This window comes from Candoia aspera, chromosome 18, assembly GCF_035149785.1.
Source record: "Candoia aspera isolate rCanAsp1 chromosome 18, rCanAsp1.hap2, whole genome shotgun sequence".
NCBI classification, from domain to species: Eukaryota; Metazoa; Chordata; class Lepidosauria; order Squamata; family Boidae; genus Candoia; species Candoia aspera.
In genome coordinates, this window is record NC_086170.1 from 513,892 (window position 1) to 530,319 (window position 16,428).

Consider the following 16,428-nt stretch of genomic DNA (forward strand, 5'->3'; position numbering starts at 1 on the left):
CATTTCCAACCTAAGGGGACTTGTGTGTAATTCTACAGTCCGACTAGGAAGGACCTATGGGGTGACACATTCCTATGTTTATCTTTCTTTCACAGTGCCACAGTTCTTTGCTACTAACCAAAACAGAGTATAACAGACTGGCTTTACTGGGACAATTTCACTACTGCAAGCTATGCAGCCACAGCCACAATTTAAAACCCATAATTCACCTGTCTACTAAACTCCATTCTGATACTAAAGGCAGCGTGGCTCTTCCATAAACAAAAGATGCTGAATAGTTCAGACAATAGTTGGTGCCGAATTGTCAATGAAAGGGCAGAAAGCAATCCCAAATCAAACAATCACAGGCCGATTCTACAAAGTGCCTCCAATGGCACCCTGTCATAAACAAACAAACAAACAAACAAACAAAAGCCTCAAAGAAACTTCCATCTCAGAGTAACTCAAAGGTACACGTTTAACAGATGGTGCTGCTGTATTCTGGGCACAGTGTGCTTCTAAGGGTCCACCCCAGAGGCGCAACCCTGCCTCAAGCAGAGGGGGCTGGTCTGTTTCACCAGGACTAGCAGAGACACAGAACAATGCTGCGGCTGACGCACCTGTGCTTCCAGGATCGGTATCGGGACCCAAACCAGAGCATACCAACAAGACTGCAGAGGGATGCTTATACCTGTCACTGCTGGTACTGCTGCTGCTGCTGATTGAATCGCTGCTTGAAGACCGGCTCCTCGAACCGCTTCCACTGGGTGACCGGGTGGGTCTTGACGCTTGGCTGGCCAGCCTCTGAGGAGACTGGGTCCTGGACTGGGATGAATGGGGTGACCGGCTCCTGCTGTGCTGGTAACTCCGTTCTGGCCTTCTACCTCGTACCTCCCTCGTGAGGTCATCCCGGTAGATGTCCCTATGTACCACACTGGGCAAAGTAAACTGCTCCCGAGCCCGAGGTTCATAACGAGGGTCGTGAGCATCAAAGCGGCTCGGGCTGCGGCTCCGAGAACTGTAATAGAGTCCATGTTGTAAAGTTCGTTCCCGAGGATCTCTGTAATAATCCTGATCGTAATGTCTTGTGCGATCAAATCCTCCTGTCCCCCGTTCGTGGTGTCCATAGGCACTAGGTTCATAAGCACGCTCCCTGTTATCTGAAGCCCTGCATTTAGGAGGGGGAAAACATGTATGTCAGTCAGAGGAGGAGAACAAGGACTCAACAACATGCAAACATTTAACGCAGCACTGGCTATTACTGCAAGTCATCACAAGGCTAACGATGCTCTATTTAGCAAAATGAACGAGCCTGGTCCTTTTACACAACTTCTCGCTCACATTCACATGCAACTTAGGTCTGGCACAGATTCCATTCCATTGCTTAAACTGAGCCAGCTCAATGCCTCCTGTTCTAGATTTCCACCCCATAATCCCCGTCTCACAGGACAATGACTAGGGATCTTGGGAGGGGAAGACCAATGAACCCGAAAGGCATCAGGTTTGGGTAAGTCTGAACCAAACTTTTGTGGACAAAACTGCACCACAGTCCCAATGATCTTCTACAAAATAATTTAAATTCAGCAGTTTAAAATCTATTTCTAAGAGCACAACGAAACAGAACTATTAACACATTTCACTCCATGACTACACTAGAAACCTGTCATTAAGGTTTTGGCATTAGCCACAAAATCCTAGAAAAAAGTGATTTATCTATTTTTAAACATGGATTTGTGATTTTTGATTCCAAGAGTCCTAGGACAACACACCAGCTTAACTAAAGTCAGTTATATGCTGACCCACGTAATAACGTCAAGATACAGCCAACTAAAGGTCATTGGCATTAAGCTCCTAAAAGAAAATAAATAATGTGGCTGCTTACTGGTGAGAGAGTGGTATTTTTTAAACCACCTTGGACAAAGAACGGATGGGATAGTTTAATATTAGATAAAGCAAACTGGGGTCATTTCTGTATTTTACATACAGGATCCCCAGTTTATTGTAAAAAATCTGCCATATGCTTGAGAACTCTAAAAGGAAGTCTATGTTGCTAAGACAACTCAGAACCGGGGTGAGCTCCCTGGGCCAAGAAGGGTTCCAACAGCTCAGGGTTCTAATCTAGAAGGGTCGCTGAATGGCCCATCTTGTAGGACACGGCTAGCAGAAACCGATGAAATAAATCAGAGCAAACATGCACAGATCGAGTAATAAGGCCAATGCTTATGTTAGTTACAGAGTTTCCTAAATCCATTCAAGGAAGAAGGAATTCAAATCATTCCCCTTTTCACTCCCAACAATCTTCCCTGGAAAGTAATTAGCAGTGAATTATGCCGTTCTCTGTATCCAATGTACTGTATACGTATGAACAGCTTCTCCTTTTGACTCTCAGCTCGGAACTCATGGACCCGCCTTCTCCCCCTCTTAAGGGCGAACTGGGTTCTTCCCTGAGCTGCCCGCTCTGTGCTCCTGCCATGAGCGTCCTGGAGGCATTATTAGGCCAGCCGCCTCCCACATAGAGACACTGGGTGCATATCAGGGCTCTTGTCTGAATCCTTGCCTCTCTGGCAAGTCAGAGCTGCCTCACAAGAGGGCAAAAACGGCAAGGCGGGCACGTAATACGTGTCGCAAACGCTTGCAGCCACATGCAAATAAGAGCAGATATTGTTTCGATGTGTATAAATATTTATTTAAAGAGCTCTCTTTCCCTCACCTTTTGAAACAACAATCCACACGCACCCTGCACCCTGTCCGTTATATCAGTGAAAGCTGATACAATAGAGTAACAAAAAAGCAGTGTTTCTAGAAAGGTTAATGTATAGCATAAGAGCCCTTTATCTGTTAGGACACAGAAGACAGACAAACAACTAGCAAAGCTGAAAATCTAATGACTACAGCAATGCTGATTATCTATTAGTACTAATCACTACTGGAGTTAGTGGAAAAAAGGGACTGACTTGGGTTAGGAGAGGGCTAATATACACAGGGCAGGACATACCAACCTTTTCCAAGTGTGGAAACACGACCTATATTCCCAATTAAATCTAGGGAGAGAATTGTGAACATAACTTCCCCAATTTGGCCCCTCTTATAGGGGTAATCCACCTTCTTAATGGGCAAGGGTGTCAAAGTGGTATTTTAGATGAGCGAGCAAGAAAAAAATCCTAGTGACAAGAAGAAAAAAATCGAAGCCGGCAGTCCCAGATTGGCAAAAGGGCTCTGTGGCGACCCCCAGCTTCATTCTTCAGACAGCAAGCGCTTCTAAGTACATCCACCACAGGAGTGTGACTGCCGCCCTAAGTCTGGATCAATCACCTGGCAGAAAACGCACCAGGGGACGAACGAATGCCTCTCCCCAGGCTAGCAGGCATCCTCTGCCCAACTTTGTAACCATCCAGCCAAATCAGTTTTCTGTGACGTATCCACAAGCTGATCAACACCATGTCTTTACAGCTAGAGTGCCTCTGACTGCACGTGTGCTTTTAACAAGACTAGGTACGTAATCCACTCCCCTGGCCCACTGGGATCTTGGCTTGAACCATCGCCCAAATCTGAGGCAGCGGCCATCATTCCAGCACCTCAACAGATGGCCTGTAATTTCCAAAGCTGAGCAGTGTCCATCTCGTTCAGTTTGCCATGAGGAACAGTAATCCCAAGATAGACAGAAGTGACGTAGATCCAACAGGGGAAAGAAACATCAACAGCGGCCTTCTGCTGTCTTCGATGTATGTATTCCCATGGCTAGAGACTGTAGAATCCAAGACGATGCAGCGTTTTTATAAGTCTACTAGAAAATTTTGATACCAATCCAATTTTATGCACAGGCTATGTAAACCAGCACAACCCTGAAAAACTAAATGCGAAGCTTTGCCAAGGGATTGTGTAGGTCCTATAATGCTGAAGATACTCCATCCTGGGTTTTGAGATTTGCAGTAATAAAGTAACTCCATTTGATAATAAGGATACATCCAAATAAGGCTTTAAGGTTATCCAAGAATGGGGATCATTAAGCTCTAGAAGAACAGCTCCATAATCGAGGCTCGCCCAGGACGTCTTCCGTCTCAGTCGGGTCTCCAACCAGCTGCAGGAAACATCTTCTACAGATCCACAAGATCCCAGCCACTGGGACGGGAATCACTTCCGTTTCCAACCCAAAATAGGAAATGCAGATAATTCCCCAAATTTTAAATCCATCTGGGGGCCCTATACAGGAGTTTGTTTCTCACCACATCAATTACAAAATACCTGCCTAGTGAAACCTTGGAACTTACCCATCAAGTCTCCGCTCATAACGTCCTTCCCGTGCATGAAGTGATGGTGGTGGGCCATACGTGGGCCCACCACCAGCTCTGAACCCAGAAACCTCTCTACTACGAGATGCTATGGAAACTGTATCATCCAATCCCCGAGCAGCACTAGGAATGGTTCCTGGTTCGTTATAATCCGTCCGAAGGTCTCTATCTCCCATTTTGTTGACAGAATTGTGTGCCTTCTGCGCACTCTTAATGTCCACAAAATCCACAAAGGCTGCCACGCCACCTTCCGATCCCCTTTTGGGGAGAATTTTGACACTTTCAACACGTCCATATCTAGGAGAAAGACAGAGAAAATCACATACATTAAAGCTCATAGAAAATCAGCTAAGAAACCACATTAAGTAGCTGGAAATTTCAGAGCTCGGGTAACATTCATTTCAATAGATAAGTAACTGTGTTTCAGATCTAGGTTAGTTTCCTGGACTCCTAAAACAAAGCCAAAAGACTATTCTATTGGAATGTACATACATGCTTTAAGCCTGCTAAGATGTTTCCTTTCACCTTCTTCATCATATCCTCCCTTGAAAAAAGGCCTGGATACAAAAACGTCAGATTGCTCTTAGATTTTGCCAATATCTGCAATAGAATAAGTGCTTTTCTCTTAGTGCTAAAGCACTTTCTAAAAAGAAACAGCAGTGCTGTATTGCTCAAATATATTTCAAAGCAATCAATGATGAAATGATGAATCTGAGTGGAGAATTAATTTATTAAATGTATTCATTTGCCTGTCTGTCCTCAGTTGAACAGTCATTACTTATTGTTCAAGATGTGAGTGTCTAATAGAATGCAATGCCTGTTCATGCTGAAATCCCAGTTCTAAGGATAAAGCCTGTTCTACAAGTTTACAGTCTAAATAACGTTGGGAGCTGCTGTTTAAGCCAGGGTTGGAAAAATATCTGGCAATTCCAGAGACAAACTTTTCGTGGTTGTAGACATCAGCAACAACAAAATAACCAATGCAATTTATTTAGCTCATACTGTATATCCGAGCCAAGCAGGCTGGGTATTAATAAGCGAGACATTTGCAAGTTTCTCTGGATAGACAGAAAGTTTTCAAATCATCCAAACAGTTTGACCAAATGCCTCTGACCTTCCAAACTACTTGATCAAAAGAAATGGATTTCTGTTAAAAAATGCACACATCTATTAATGTTTCATGTTTACACATCAAAAAGATGTGCAAAATAAACTAACAAATCCCTTTCATTAAACAGCCAGTACCATCCCATTCATCTGACAGTCCTTATGCATCTTTAATCACACCGTTGGCACTTTGTATAGGTAGACAGGTATCTCCTGGTCTTGATATATAAGATCCAGGATTAGTAATTCTGCCAACCTGCGACGGAGTCAAGAGCCTAGCCTCAGTCCCAGAGGTTTCTTCAGCAATTCAACCAGCCCAGCATTCAAGCCTGGCCAGGCTGGAAAATGGAATTCCACACCAGCATGATCTAGGTCTATTCCGGTTTGAATTTATCCTTCTACATTCCTCTCATTGCTATTCTGTCCTCAGGCGTGACCATCAAAGAAATGCGTAAGATTCACCAACACTGATCTGTGAAATTCAGCACCATTAACAAGATAAATCCCCAGAAACAAGATTGTGCTGAACAAGCCAAGGAAGGAGGACTTTGTGTTTCTACTACACAGGGGTGTGGGGCCACTCATAAAGTGACAATTGGAGGGGGGAGGCTGTGGCTCTTCACAAAAAACAGCAGCCCTAGCTTTTTAACAACTGATCGATCCATTATTTGTTAAGAGGTGTCTACTGCAGGCCAGCCTAAGATGCCAAAAGTGCCAGACAGCTCAGTGGCACAACACCCGCCTCCTCTGTGGTTCACCGCCTGGTGTCTGCATCGGCAGTGACAGCAAAAGCAGGTAACCTGGAGACGGCGGAGAGCATCTCTAATCACAGCTCAGACCGTGATTCCGTTCGGAACGGCAGCGTCCGTTGGTAAGCGGCAGGGAACAGAGCAACAGCTACGCAGCTTCTGGAGTATGGAACCTGTAGTCCAACGTATCTAGGGAGGAACCTGGCTGGGGATGGCTAGCTTAGAAATGATGTGGACACAACTCCAAGGGACGTGATGGGGAGTCAAGATTTCTCCAAACCGTGCAAGAGCAAAACAGTGCTGGTGAAGCGGCTGCCAGACTTCGGTTCCAAGGCAGACGGCTCAACACTCATTTACCCACGCCAGAACACTTGAGGGTATGCAAGAATTTGGCTCAGATAATTTACTCCTGTAAGCAGCAGCTGGAATAAGAATAAATGTTGCTTTTGAAGGAGACGATGGACCCAACCACATCTCTCAGTGCCTCCTTTCTAAATACTAAGATACGGAAGGCAGCAGGCGGCAAGAATATTCTTACAATCTCCGCCCTCGTGTCGTCTGTGCTTCTAACGCACACATCCTTTAGCCGCCACTGTGAAGGCTAATCTGCCTGGCGATCCGGCCCCAGCCCCAGCCCCACCCCCTGGCTGTTCTCCAAACTGCTCCTGTGTTGGCGGTTGCTGCTGGGGGGGGCAGCTGGGTTGCTTCAGCTACCCACTCCGGAGGGGAGGGGGAAAGACCCGCAATGCTGCACCATGTGGGATCAATGCCCAGCAGGGGGGGCACCTACGAAGGGCTGGAGGATGGGAGAGGAACCAGTCACGTTTTTAGGGTGGTGTTTACCAGACCTGCAACGTAAGACCTGCAAAGAGCAACACACACTCTTTACTACCTTCACCTTTGTCCCGAAAGTGGCCGGCTGGGAAGGACGAGAGCCGTCAAAAAGAGGGCAGCCCTTGTGGTGCGTGCCTCCCCTATCTCTGCACCAACGTCAGCCTTTCCGAGAAGGCGGCTCTTTCCCAACTGCCAGCACACAGAACAAACACCGGAGGAAGCGGGGGCTGGCAAACGTCGGCTCAAAAGGTCCTGATACACAAAGACACACGTAAAGCTTTTCTGGGAGGTTTCTAAAGCTTTTCCAGCTTGCATAATTCATACGAATCAATACATAACTTGCAGCGTGTTGACAAGGTGGTTTTGCTTTCCACCAGCACTGAAGGGAGACACTTCTCCAAGAACGATCCCTTGCGATGCAGAGGCAGCATGCAGATCTCGTCTCTGCATTAAGCGCTGCACCTCAGGTTTCAAAGCGCACCTTCAGTACTCCACCCGTTGGGGTGAAGACAGGAGCCTCAGCCTAGAACTCGGTGCTGCTTCTCAAATGGCTCAGCCACAACAGCCACGTTCCTTGGGCTACAGTACTTTTTCAGCATCGTTCCTGACTTAAACACGACATGTTTCTTCAACTGGAGCAGGCCATGGGGGCCGGAGGGTCACAGCCCCAATGTGGGCATTTCTTCCTTCACCGTGGGCCCTGGCCAGCGGGTAGTCTTCCGGGCTCAGTTAAGCCACTGACTTCATCGTTACTCTACAGCTGCCGTCTCATTCTGAGTCAAGATTCTGCTAAGTGGAAAAACTGGGAGACCCAAAGAAAATGTCTGCCAGGAATTACTGTCACACTTTGTATGATCCAACAATAATTACAGATTGTTCCTGTTTAGAAAAAGGGCAATTCCCCTGTTTAGAGGGGACGGAGAAGAGTATGGGGCTTGGGAATGCGGTGGGCACTTGCCAGCTGTTACAGCTGCATTCTAAGAGGCGCCCAAAGGCCTCTCCAGCCCAGTCTTCTAATCCTGTAGTGGGCAGCCGGGAGCCTCTAAGAAATCCCCCCGTAAGAAGCTGCTCATGTCCCAGCAACCAGTCAGAAACGTGCTGCCTCTCACACAAAAGGTCACAGACACTATTGTGAGTGATAGCCAGACCGTCCTGTTCACTGTAAACTGTATTTCTGTGATTACACAAAGGGTTTGCAAGGCTCCAAACCTCATGGGACTATAGCACTCTTTTGCCCGTGTCAGCAGAGCTCAGTCAAAGGAAGCGCTCTGATTTTCTGCACTGCCCTTTCCTACAGATACATGCAGGTAACATTTAACAATATGCATATTAAATAAATTAAAACTATACCAAGCCTGCAGTGTCAATACATATGTCTATGCGCTAGTCTAGACAAACAAACTCACATAGTGATATGAAGGAAGCAGGAAAAAAATTCTGGCTGTTGTAACTTAATCTACTTGCACATGGCTAGATATTCTAGTATTGGCCACACTAAAACATTCCTGCGCCTTCCTCCTTGTCTAAGGGAAGGGGCTAGAAATAAACCTGGTTTTCTTAACTTCCTATGTCAGACAAGGAGCTCATATAAACAAGGGAAAATCCCAATGCCACACAGTTCACACCATGAGATGGTAAATCTAGTTAGATGCAATGCTGACATGACAGACATAAAACAGCTTGCTTTAGGAGACCTAAATATTAATTTCCAGTTCTCCAGTTCCACCTCCATCCATATTTTATCTATCTATCTATCTATCTATCTATCTATCAATCAATCAAATTTTGTCACCACCCATACCCAGGCTCTCACTATCTTTTGGCAACTGTGGTAAATGCCTTCTTCCACAGCTAGCCAACTGTTCCTAAAGGGAAAAGTACATGTAGCAGACATTTGCACAGTTGGGTGCTATTGTCTGGAAGTGATCCTTGTGCCAAAAATGCTAGTGTGAGGATTTTACTCTAGTAACAGTAAAGGAGGAAATGCTTCAAAAAGAAGTTCCAATAATCTGCTTTGATGGTTCCCATGGTATGCTGTCCCTGAGGACTGTCTGGTTCTTCATTCGAAATTTACGTGCTAAATTTTTAGGCACCCCAAAACTGGAGGTAGAGGAAATAAAAACAGACATTTCTTTTAGCTTTCTATCCCCTCCCAACCATACAGGTATTGAAAATCAATATTACAGGAAAACAAAGATGGCAGCCGCAAAAAACAACTTCCACTCATACTGAGGTGGCTCAGCATCTAATGTGGATTAACACTGCTCCCAGGAGCAAGAGAATTCGGTAACACTGCGTAGGTCAAAGGCAAGCATATGGTTGCCCAGATTGTGGATTTAATTCCATAGACAAGTTCCTTCCAAAGCAGCTTCTTCAGAATTGATTATGAAGCCAAAAGTCTGTTGCTACTTTCAAGGTCTTGATTGGTCAGCTCGGCTGCCCACAAACCACAATGGAAGTCCCAGGGAACCACATCATTTTTTAAGCCTCAGACACCATGAATGGACAAGTAATCATACATTTGGAACCATAAACTTATAGTAGCAAATCAAAAGGCCCTGCCTTTGTGCATTAAAGAAAAAAGGGTTCCAAACTCAAGAGTCTAGAAGCACCTTAAAATCTAAGGAATGTGTAATAGAGTAAACATGGCATGGTGGAAGGCCTTCTGATCGTGGACATGCCAACCTGCCTCTGTCCATGGCACCACTGCAAGCCACACCTAATTACTAATTTTAATACACAATGTGAAGCCTCAGGACAATAGAGACAGCTCGCTTGACCAGAGATCATAAGGGGACCCACAGAAAAAAAACGAAATATGCACGCCACAGGCAGCGACTGGCCTAGACCAGCGCCATCCAGTCTCAAGCACGTGGACTTCCTCAGTCTTCGGCTGGGCACAAAATGAGCCCTTGCAATTAGCTATCGAGCCCCAGGCTGAAATACATAGGAACATTTGCAAAGATGAGCCCTAACCATCAAGCATATTGTTTGGGGCTGATGAAGCTATGCCTCAGAATAATTGGAGCATGCCAAATCGCTTTAGCTACGTTTAATAGCATATATATTTTAACAGCCCAAAAACTAATACAGACTAAATCACATTTCTTCTTCCTGGAAAAATTTAGTGTTCCTCGAAGTTTACATTTAACAAAGCTCATAATTCAATTTAAGGATCATAATGACTGGCTGCTCTAAAGTATTTCTGAACTCTTAGACTTTATGCTGGTCTATGACTGTAATAAAGATTTGATTAGATTAGCTGACTCTCTAAACTCTTATTAGATATACCCAGATTCACACAAGCCAGCTAAGACCCCTGGAGCTAATAAGCATTAAAACACAGTAATGTCTAAAGCCAGAATCTTAGTCCAATGGTTAGAACCTACATCCCATTCAACTGAGCAGAACTTGTGCCTAAGACTTATTTTGGAAAGATTGTCTTTTAATGAATGCCTTTCTCAAATAGCCAAGCCGCTTGCAAAACAGGTAACGGAGCATATTGTAAAAAGCCTAATAATGTATAATGAAGCTGATTGGGATGAGGAAGACCCAAACTAGAGTCACATGTGACCATGAAGCATAGTAGATTATTTTGGTCCAATCACTATTTCCCAGCCCATTAGAGTTACTATGAGAATTGTGAGGAAATAATCTTGAGACCCATGAGAAAAAAACAAATATAGATGCAGTGAAAATAAAGAAGTGAACTTGATATGACTATACAGTATCAAAAAGAGCTGGGAAGGATTATCAGTGTGAGAATTCAGAAGCAGGCCACTGAATTGTGGCCACAGTCCTTTTCATTAAGCCATTTAAAGAAGGAACAAAATACCTTAGATGACATTTTACCAGTTAACAGAAACTTTCTAGGTTTGATTGAGCTGTGGCTTTTATCTTTTTGCAGCGTTATTTATAGAATGCTTTCAGAGCGCAAAGAATGCTGTGTGCTGCAAATGTTCTTCCACACAGGAAATCCAAAATGTAGGTCATGACTACCTTTGCCTAACAGGTATGAGCTCTGCTACAGGACCAGACCTCCAAAGCCCATGTTTCTAAGTGCCCAATGACCAGAAAGGCAATTCCCAGGAGAGAAGCCCATGAGAATTTCTCAGGAAAGTCACTGGCCATAATTATGCCACGTTTCAGCCAGAAATTCTAAGATGAGAGGAACAAACCAGACCTCCTGGCTGATGCAGTGTAACTGACAAACCAGGGAGGTAGCTTCTGGAACCTGGCAAGCCGAAGGAGCCGAATGGGAGTGACTGAGCAGCGCCCGGCAGGTTAGCTCATTCACAGCAAGCTGAAAGGAGGAGCTGGACACCAGTGAGTTTCACTCAGTAACCCCAGATGAGGAAGATCTGAGGAGTTCTGTCTATCACAGAGAGCAGAACAATTCTACTAGCAACAGGCTAGGGTTCCTGCACCCTGTGCTGTCACACTTTCAAGGAGAAACACCTGAAGGAGTGGGTACAATTTAAAAGAAAAGGCTGCAATAATGTGACAAAGGAAATGCCAATGTCAAGCACAATTCTTCTGCCTCACAGGGATTTCAGTTCATGCTGGGAAGGAAAGCCTACTTTCTCTGCAACCTCCTTCCCCTTCTGAGCTAAATCCTTCTCTCTTGTCATTTATAGAGCAGGGTACGCATGCTCACACAGAACTGCACTGGGAAAAGAAAACAGGACTTTTCTTAAGAAAGCTATGCATAGCATTTAGACCCATCCACCCCCCTCCAAATTTGACAAGGTGCTCCAACTTCCAGTGACCGTGAAAAAACAGCATGGTTATCCAAGAGCATGGCTAAATGCTTCTGAACGGTGCACATTAGTGACTGCAGGAGACAGGTGGGCCAGGAGCGCACAGGTTGTATCTGCTCTTCCAGGTTCAGCTTGCCCTGCAGAAGGAAGAATCAATGAGCCCTGAAGTGGAAGTGGCTGGAAATAAAACAGGGAACCTATAGAAAGGCCTTTTCCCTAGGAAAGCATTCTTGGAAGCCCCCAGCCCCCAAATACGAACAATGTTAAAGGACAAGGAAACTGCCCTGGAAGCAAAGCCGGCCTTTGCAGTGCCTGCTTTTCTATAGGCTCCATTTCTAAAATGGAGTGACAGTGCAAACTCTACACCAACTTACTTTTCCTGCTTAAAACGGACTGCTGTTTTTCTCTAATTAATCAAGAGGGAACTGGGGACATTTGGCATTGATGAACAGGAAAAATGTTACTATATTTAGTCACCCTTTCTTGCAAGCTGCTGTGTATCAGCTTCAAGAGTAGCAAAAGCTTTCAGTGTTTCAATTTTTACAATAATTCAGACACAATTAGAATTGTGTATTACTTTCACAACTAATCATCTCCACAGATTCCTAGCAGAAATCAAAGGAAAGGGCCATCTAAGAGGTTTCAGATTCCTGGAGCGTATTTCATAGAAACGTGTCAAAATAAAAGTCAGCAGCAAGAGAAAGGCTAATCTGCGATGCGTTAAATTTGGTCTCTATTTTTAAACATGGTAGGGTGAATTAATATGGATTGGGAAAAAGTAAAAGTGCATCTGATTTACTGCATCATTTTAAGAGCTTAAAAGACAGGCTTTTATTTTAAGGGCTACATGCCAACTTCTCTTTCACCTTCACAAACATGACCCCATACCGACGCTGGGCTATTTTTTCTTCCCAATACTCTGTAAATTAATATGTACAAGCACAGTACAAATAATATTTTTTACAAACTATATTTCATAACACATTTCCAAAACAGGGATAACCCAGTTATCACATTGGATTCTAACAGCACAAAATTACTATAGGTTCAAGACCATCTTAGAAGTTTCCTGCATTTATCATTCCACCGATTAAAAGAGCTGTACAATTCAAGCACTTGTTATCTTTTCTTAAGACTTTTACTAATTCTCCTAAGTGTACCCTACTCTGAACTACTTCATTTTTCACATACTAATGTAAGTTATTTCAAACCATATTTTATTTAGAACTTAAAAATGTATAAACAATATAGTTCTTCCTACTGATAGGACATCAGTAGGATGACTGAAATTGACACTGATGGCTAAATACTGAATTAACTTGCCTATATATACATTTATAACCCTCACTACATTAGTGAGCCAGAGGTAGCTCTTAGGTTGATCTCCTTATAAGACCATTCACCCTGCTCTTTGTCCTATTCCCAGGCAGGGGATGGGTGGGAATTTTTTGCCAAAGGAGACCAGTTGAAACTAAAAAGGATTATTTTTTTCCACTTTGACATTCTCTCCCAATAATTCTTACATGTTACAGGCAACTGCAGGAAGTAGCCTTTCATATGCATATGTGCAGTTGTTGCGCAACTTGCCCCTTCCCCCACCCAGCCCAGGGACATACAAAGAAAGGGCTGCCCTATTGTAAGCATACAGTACTTACAATCATCTCCTGCCAACCAAAACACAATTCAAGTGATATTTGATAGTTAAAAGCCTTGGTAACCCAAATGACTGATGGAAAATACACTGAAGTATTTGACCTAACATCAGCCAAACTTGCTTTTTAAATCCAACCATGCTTGAGGCAAATTTCAAGGCCTATATTTAAACTGGCACATTCTGAAAAAAATAAAAATAAAAACCAGTTAATTCAGAACCTTCCGTCTTTCTGACTCATCTCTAAGCAACAGCACCATGGCAACTTTATCCAGCATTAAAAATCTTCTGTGGAAACAGGGTACAGGAGACAGGCTGGAAAGACAGTTTTAATTCTCACTTGAAGACTCCTTCAACAATCCTGGCACAGAAACCCTTTGAATCCAAGGGCAAACCAGCCAGCCCCAAACCCAACCACAAAACAGTCCTCCTTATTCTTAAGTTCCAAGGATCACCAGCGTTGAGGGCACCAGGCAATGCATTATCTCCAAAAAGAAAGTCAAGGCAACTCCTTTAAATAACACAATCCTGATCTGCGTGACTAGATTTTCCTGACTGGAGTGAATTACATCTTGGTCGCACCCACATTTGAACCTGTGCATGGCTTTTAATTTTCCTTGCATCACTTTGTTTCCTACGATTTAGTACAAGGCTGTGCTTACAGATTTGAGAATGAACCGTATTTGGCTCCTTGCAAAAGAGGCCGTTTGAAGGGGATGTCCCTCGTGCATAGACGCGCCTCAGTTACAACTGCTCTTTTCCAAGCAACCTTTTCCCTCTGCTCATTTTGAGGGAAGCTCTGCAGCTGAGGCGGCAGCAGCAGCGAGGGAGCCAGATGAAGTCTCTCGTTACGCACTGCTCTTCACAAAGCTCCCCACCTCCCCTATGTGCAGCCTGAGATCAGCTCTGTTCTTTCCTACGTAAACCGGGACCCGGCCGCCATTTTAGAAAGGCATTCATACAAGCCAAAGCGCTGCACTCTCCCCCCCCCCCGCCCCGTTAGGCGTGCTCTCCCCTCTCCAGCCAGGGAGGATCAAGGAGCAATTTTCTTTTTTAAAAGGCCGGGCTGCCAAAGGATGAATCAGGCTCTATGTTGCCGATCACAGCAAGTACTAGGGCACACACTTTGTGCGCGCGCGCGCCTGCCTGAGACACTGAATCAAACACACAAACAAAAAACAACACAAAGGGAAAGCGCGAGGAAAGGAGAGGAGCCTTGGCTCCCACGCAAGGCTTATTTTGCATACGGGAACTCCAGCACATTAAAATTGTTCTTCCATCTGCTAAAGAATAAGGGCAGGAGTAAAAACCATCCCTAACCTGCCTGCCCCAACTCTGAATCATATTGCCTGGTCTTCCTCCACCTACCCCTTTTGACCCACACACTCTACTAAGAAACGAGGGGGGGAGGTAGAGGGAAGCATCAGCCCTCACATAATATTACAGGGTCTCTTTGGCACAAAACGAAAATGCATCCTGACCACCAACAAGCAAGCTTCCATCTAGGAACACAGGGCAACAGGGCAGTTCCACAGTCTCCTTCCCCAGATTCCCCAGCCAGGCTTGCTCCCCCATGAGGTTCCCTGCGAGTCTATTTTTCCCACGATGACTCATAATCTTCCTACCCTAAACAGCAGGAAGGAAGTTATAGGGAAACTTGCAAGCCTCTCAAAAGTCTTTCACTGGAAATAACTTCGACTGAACCAGGTAGTGGCCAAGAGTGATGCACGTCAGTTCTCCTCCACAATGCCATAATAGGCAAGAGCAGAAATAATCCTTTAAGAAGACAGATGTTCCTACAACTTTTATCTAGAATGTGTCCATCATCACACAAAAGCCATCCCGCATGCTGTTAGGCTAACAAGCATTATGTCCAAAAGGTTTCTCACTGAGTGAATTAAAAAAGCAAACATTTTTGTAGCCAGATAATTATATTATAAATGCAAGTAACAGGACTAAACTAGAGGTCAGAATTACCCATCCCAGAAATGTTCCACAGCAAAAGAACAAAGGAAGTTGGAATCAAGAAGGATTTCAGTTTTCTAGTCACTTAACGCTGTGCCTGAATATCCATGTTCCCGCTATTTCTTTCTCAATTCCTTAAGAAAGAAAACAAAGAACCTCAACATAAATGAGTCAAACTGCCGGCTCACGCGAAGACATCAGGATTTCATCCAATTTAGGCTATGATAAAAGCCAAAAAGAGTTCAATTCAAGTGGTCGGTAGTCCTGATCTGAAAGCGCAGCAAAAAATTTTTAGCACAGCTTAGTGTAAAAGTGGTTCCCATCGGAATGTGCCCTTTGAAAACTCCAGTCCATGACGCGAAGGTGTGTGCAGTGCCTTTGATCTGCTCTTCTCTCCCATCCTCAAGCAATCTCTAGAGCTGAAGTCTGCATCTCACTGTCCAAAGTTTTGTCCACACTTCTAAAATGCCAGATGCAGGAGAAATAACTCCACCAGCCGTCCTCAAGAACAAAGCAGCAGCGTCCTGTGCGTCTGGTCTTTTGCGAGAGTGGAGAGCTCCAGCAGGCTGCAGAAGCTGCCCTATGCTCCTGGTGACAGGTTTCCCAGGCTCCTCTGGCCAGGCTCCCCAGAGGCCCTCTTAATCCCAGGCCACTCTCAGGGTCTCCCCTTCCACAGTGTCCTTCGAAGAGCCCCCTACACTCCCCACCCCCAGTTTCACCTCCAACAAAGGCTCTGGATTACCTGTCAATCTGACCCCTCTTTTCATACAACTGGAAGAGGAAAAACGTCCCTTCCCTTCCCTTCGGATCGCCCCGTCGAGAGATGCGCATTTGCGGCGGGCGGCCGCCTTCCTCTCATCCCCCGTCCCCCCTCCCTGACCGCCAATTGCGGGTTCCCTTCGGAGCGAGGCCCGGCCCATTTCTCCGCTCCCGATTACAACCACCCTTCCTCGCCCGCAGGACGCGCGGCTCCTCCTCCTCCGCCTTCCCGGAGCGAACACTTCCTCAGCCTCTCGCCCACCAGCCGCCCGGAGAGGACTTGTCCCGCGACCCCCCTCCTGGGCTCCCGGGGCCCTCCTCGGGGAAGAACACCT

The 16,428-nt window shown here is 45.1% G+C and overlaps 1 protein-coding gene across 1 annotated transcript in view; it reads right to left on the minus strand.

Annotated features, from left to right (window-relative positions):
• SPEN (spen family transcriptional repressor) overlaps positions 1 to 16,428 on the minus strand; it is a 51,125-nt gene that overhangs the window by 34,505 nt on the left and 192 nt on the right. Inside the window, 2 exon segments of the mRNA XM_063317357.1 lie at positions 671 to 1,147; positions 4,248 to 4,565. Of these exon segments, the coding sequence (XP_063173427.1) occupies positions 671 to 1,147; positions 4,248 to 4,565 (795 nt within the window).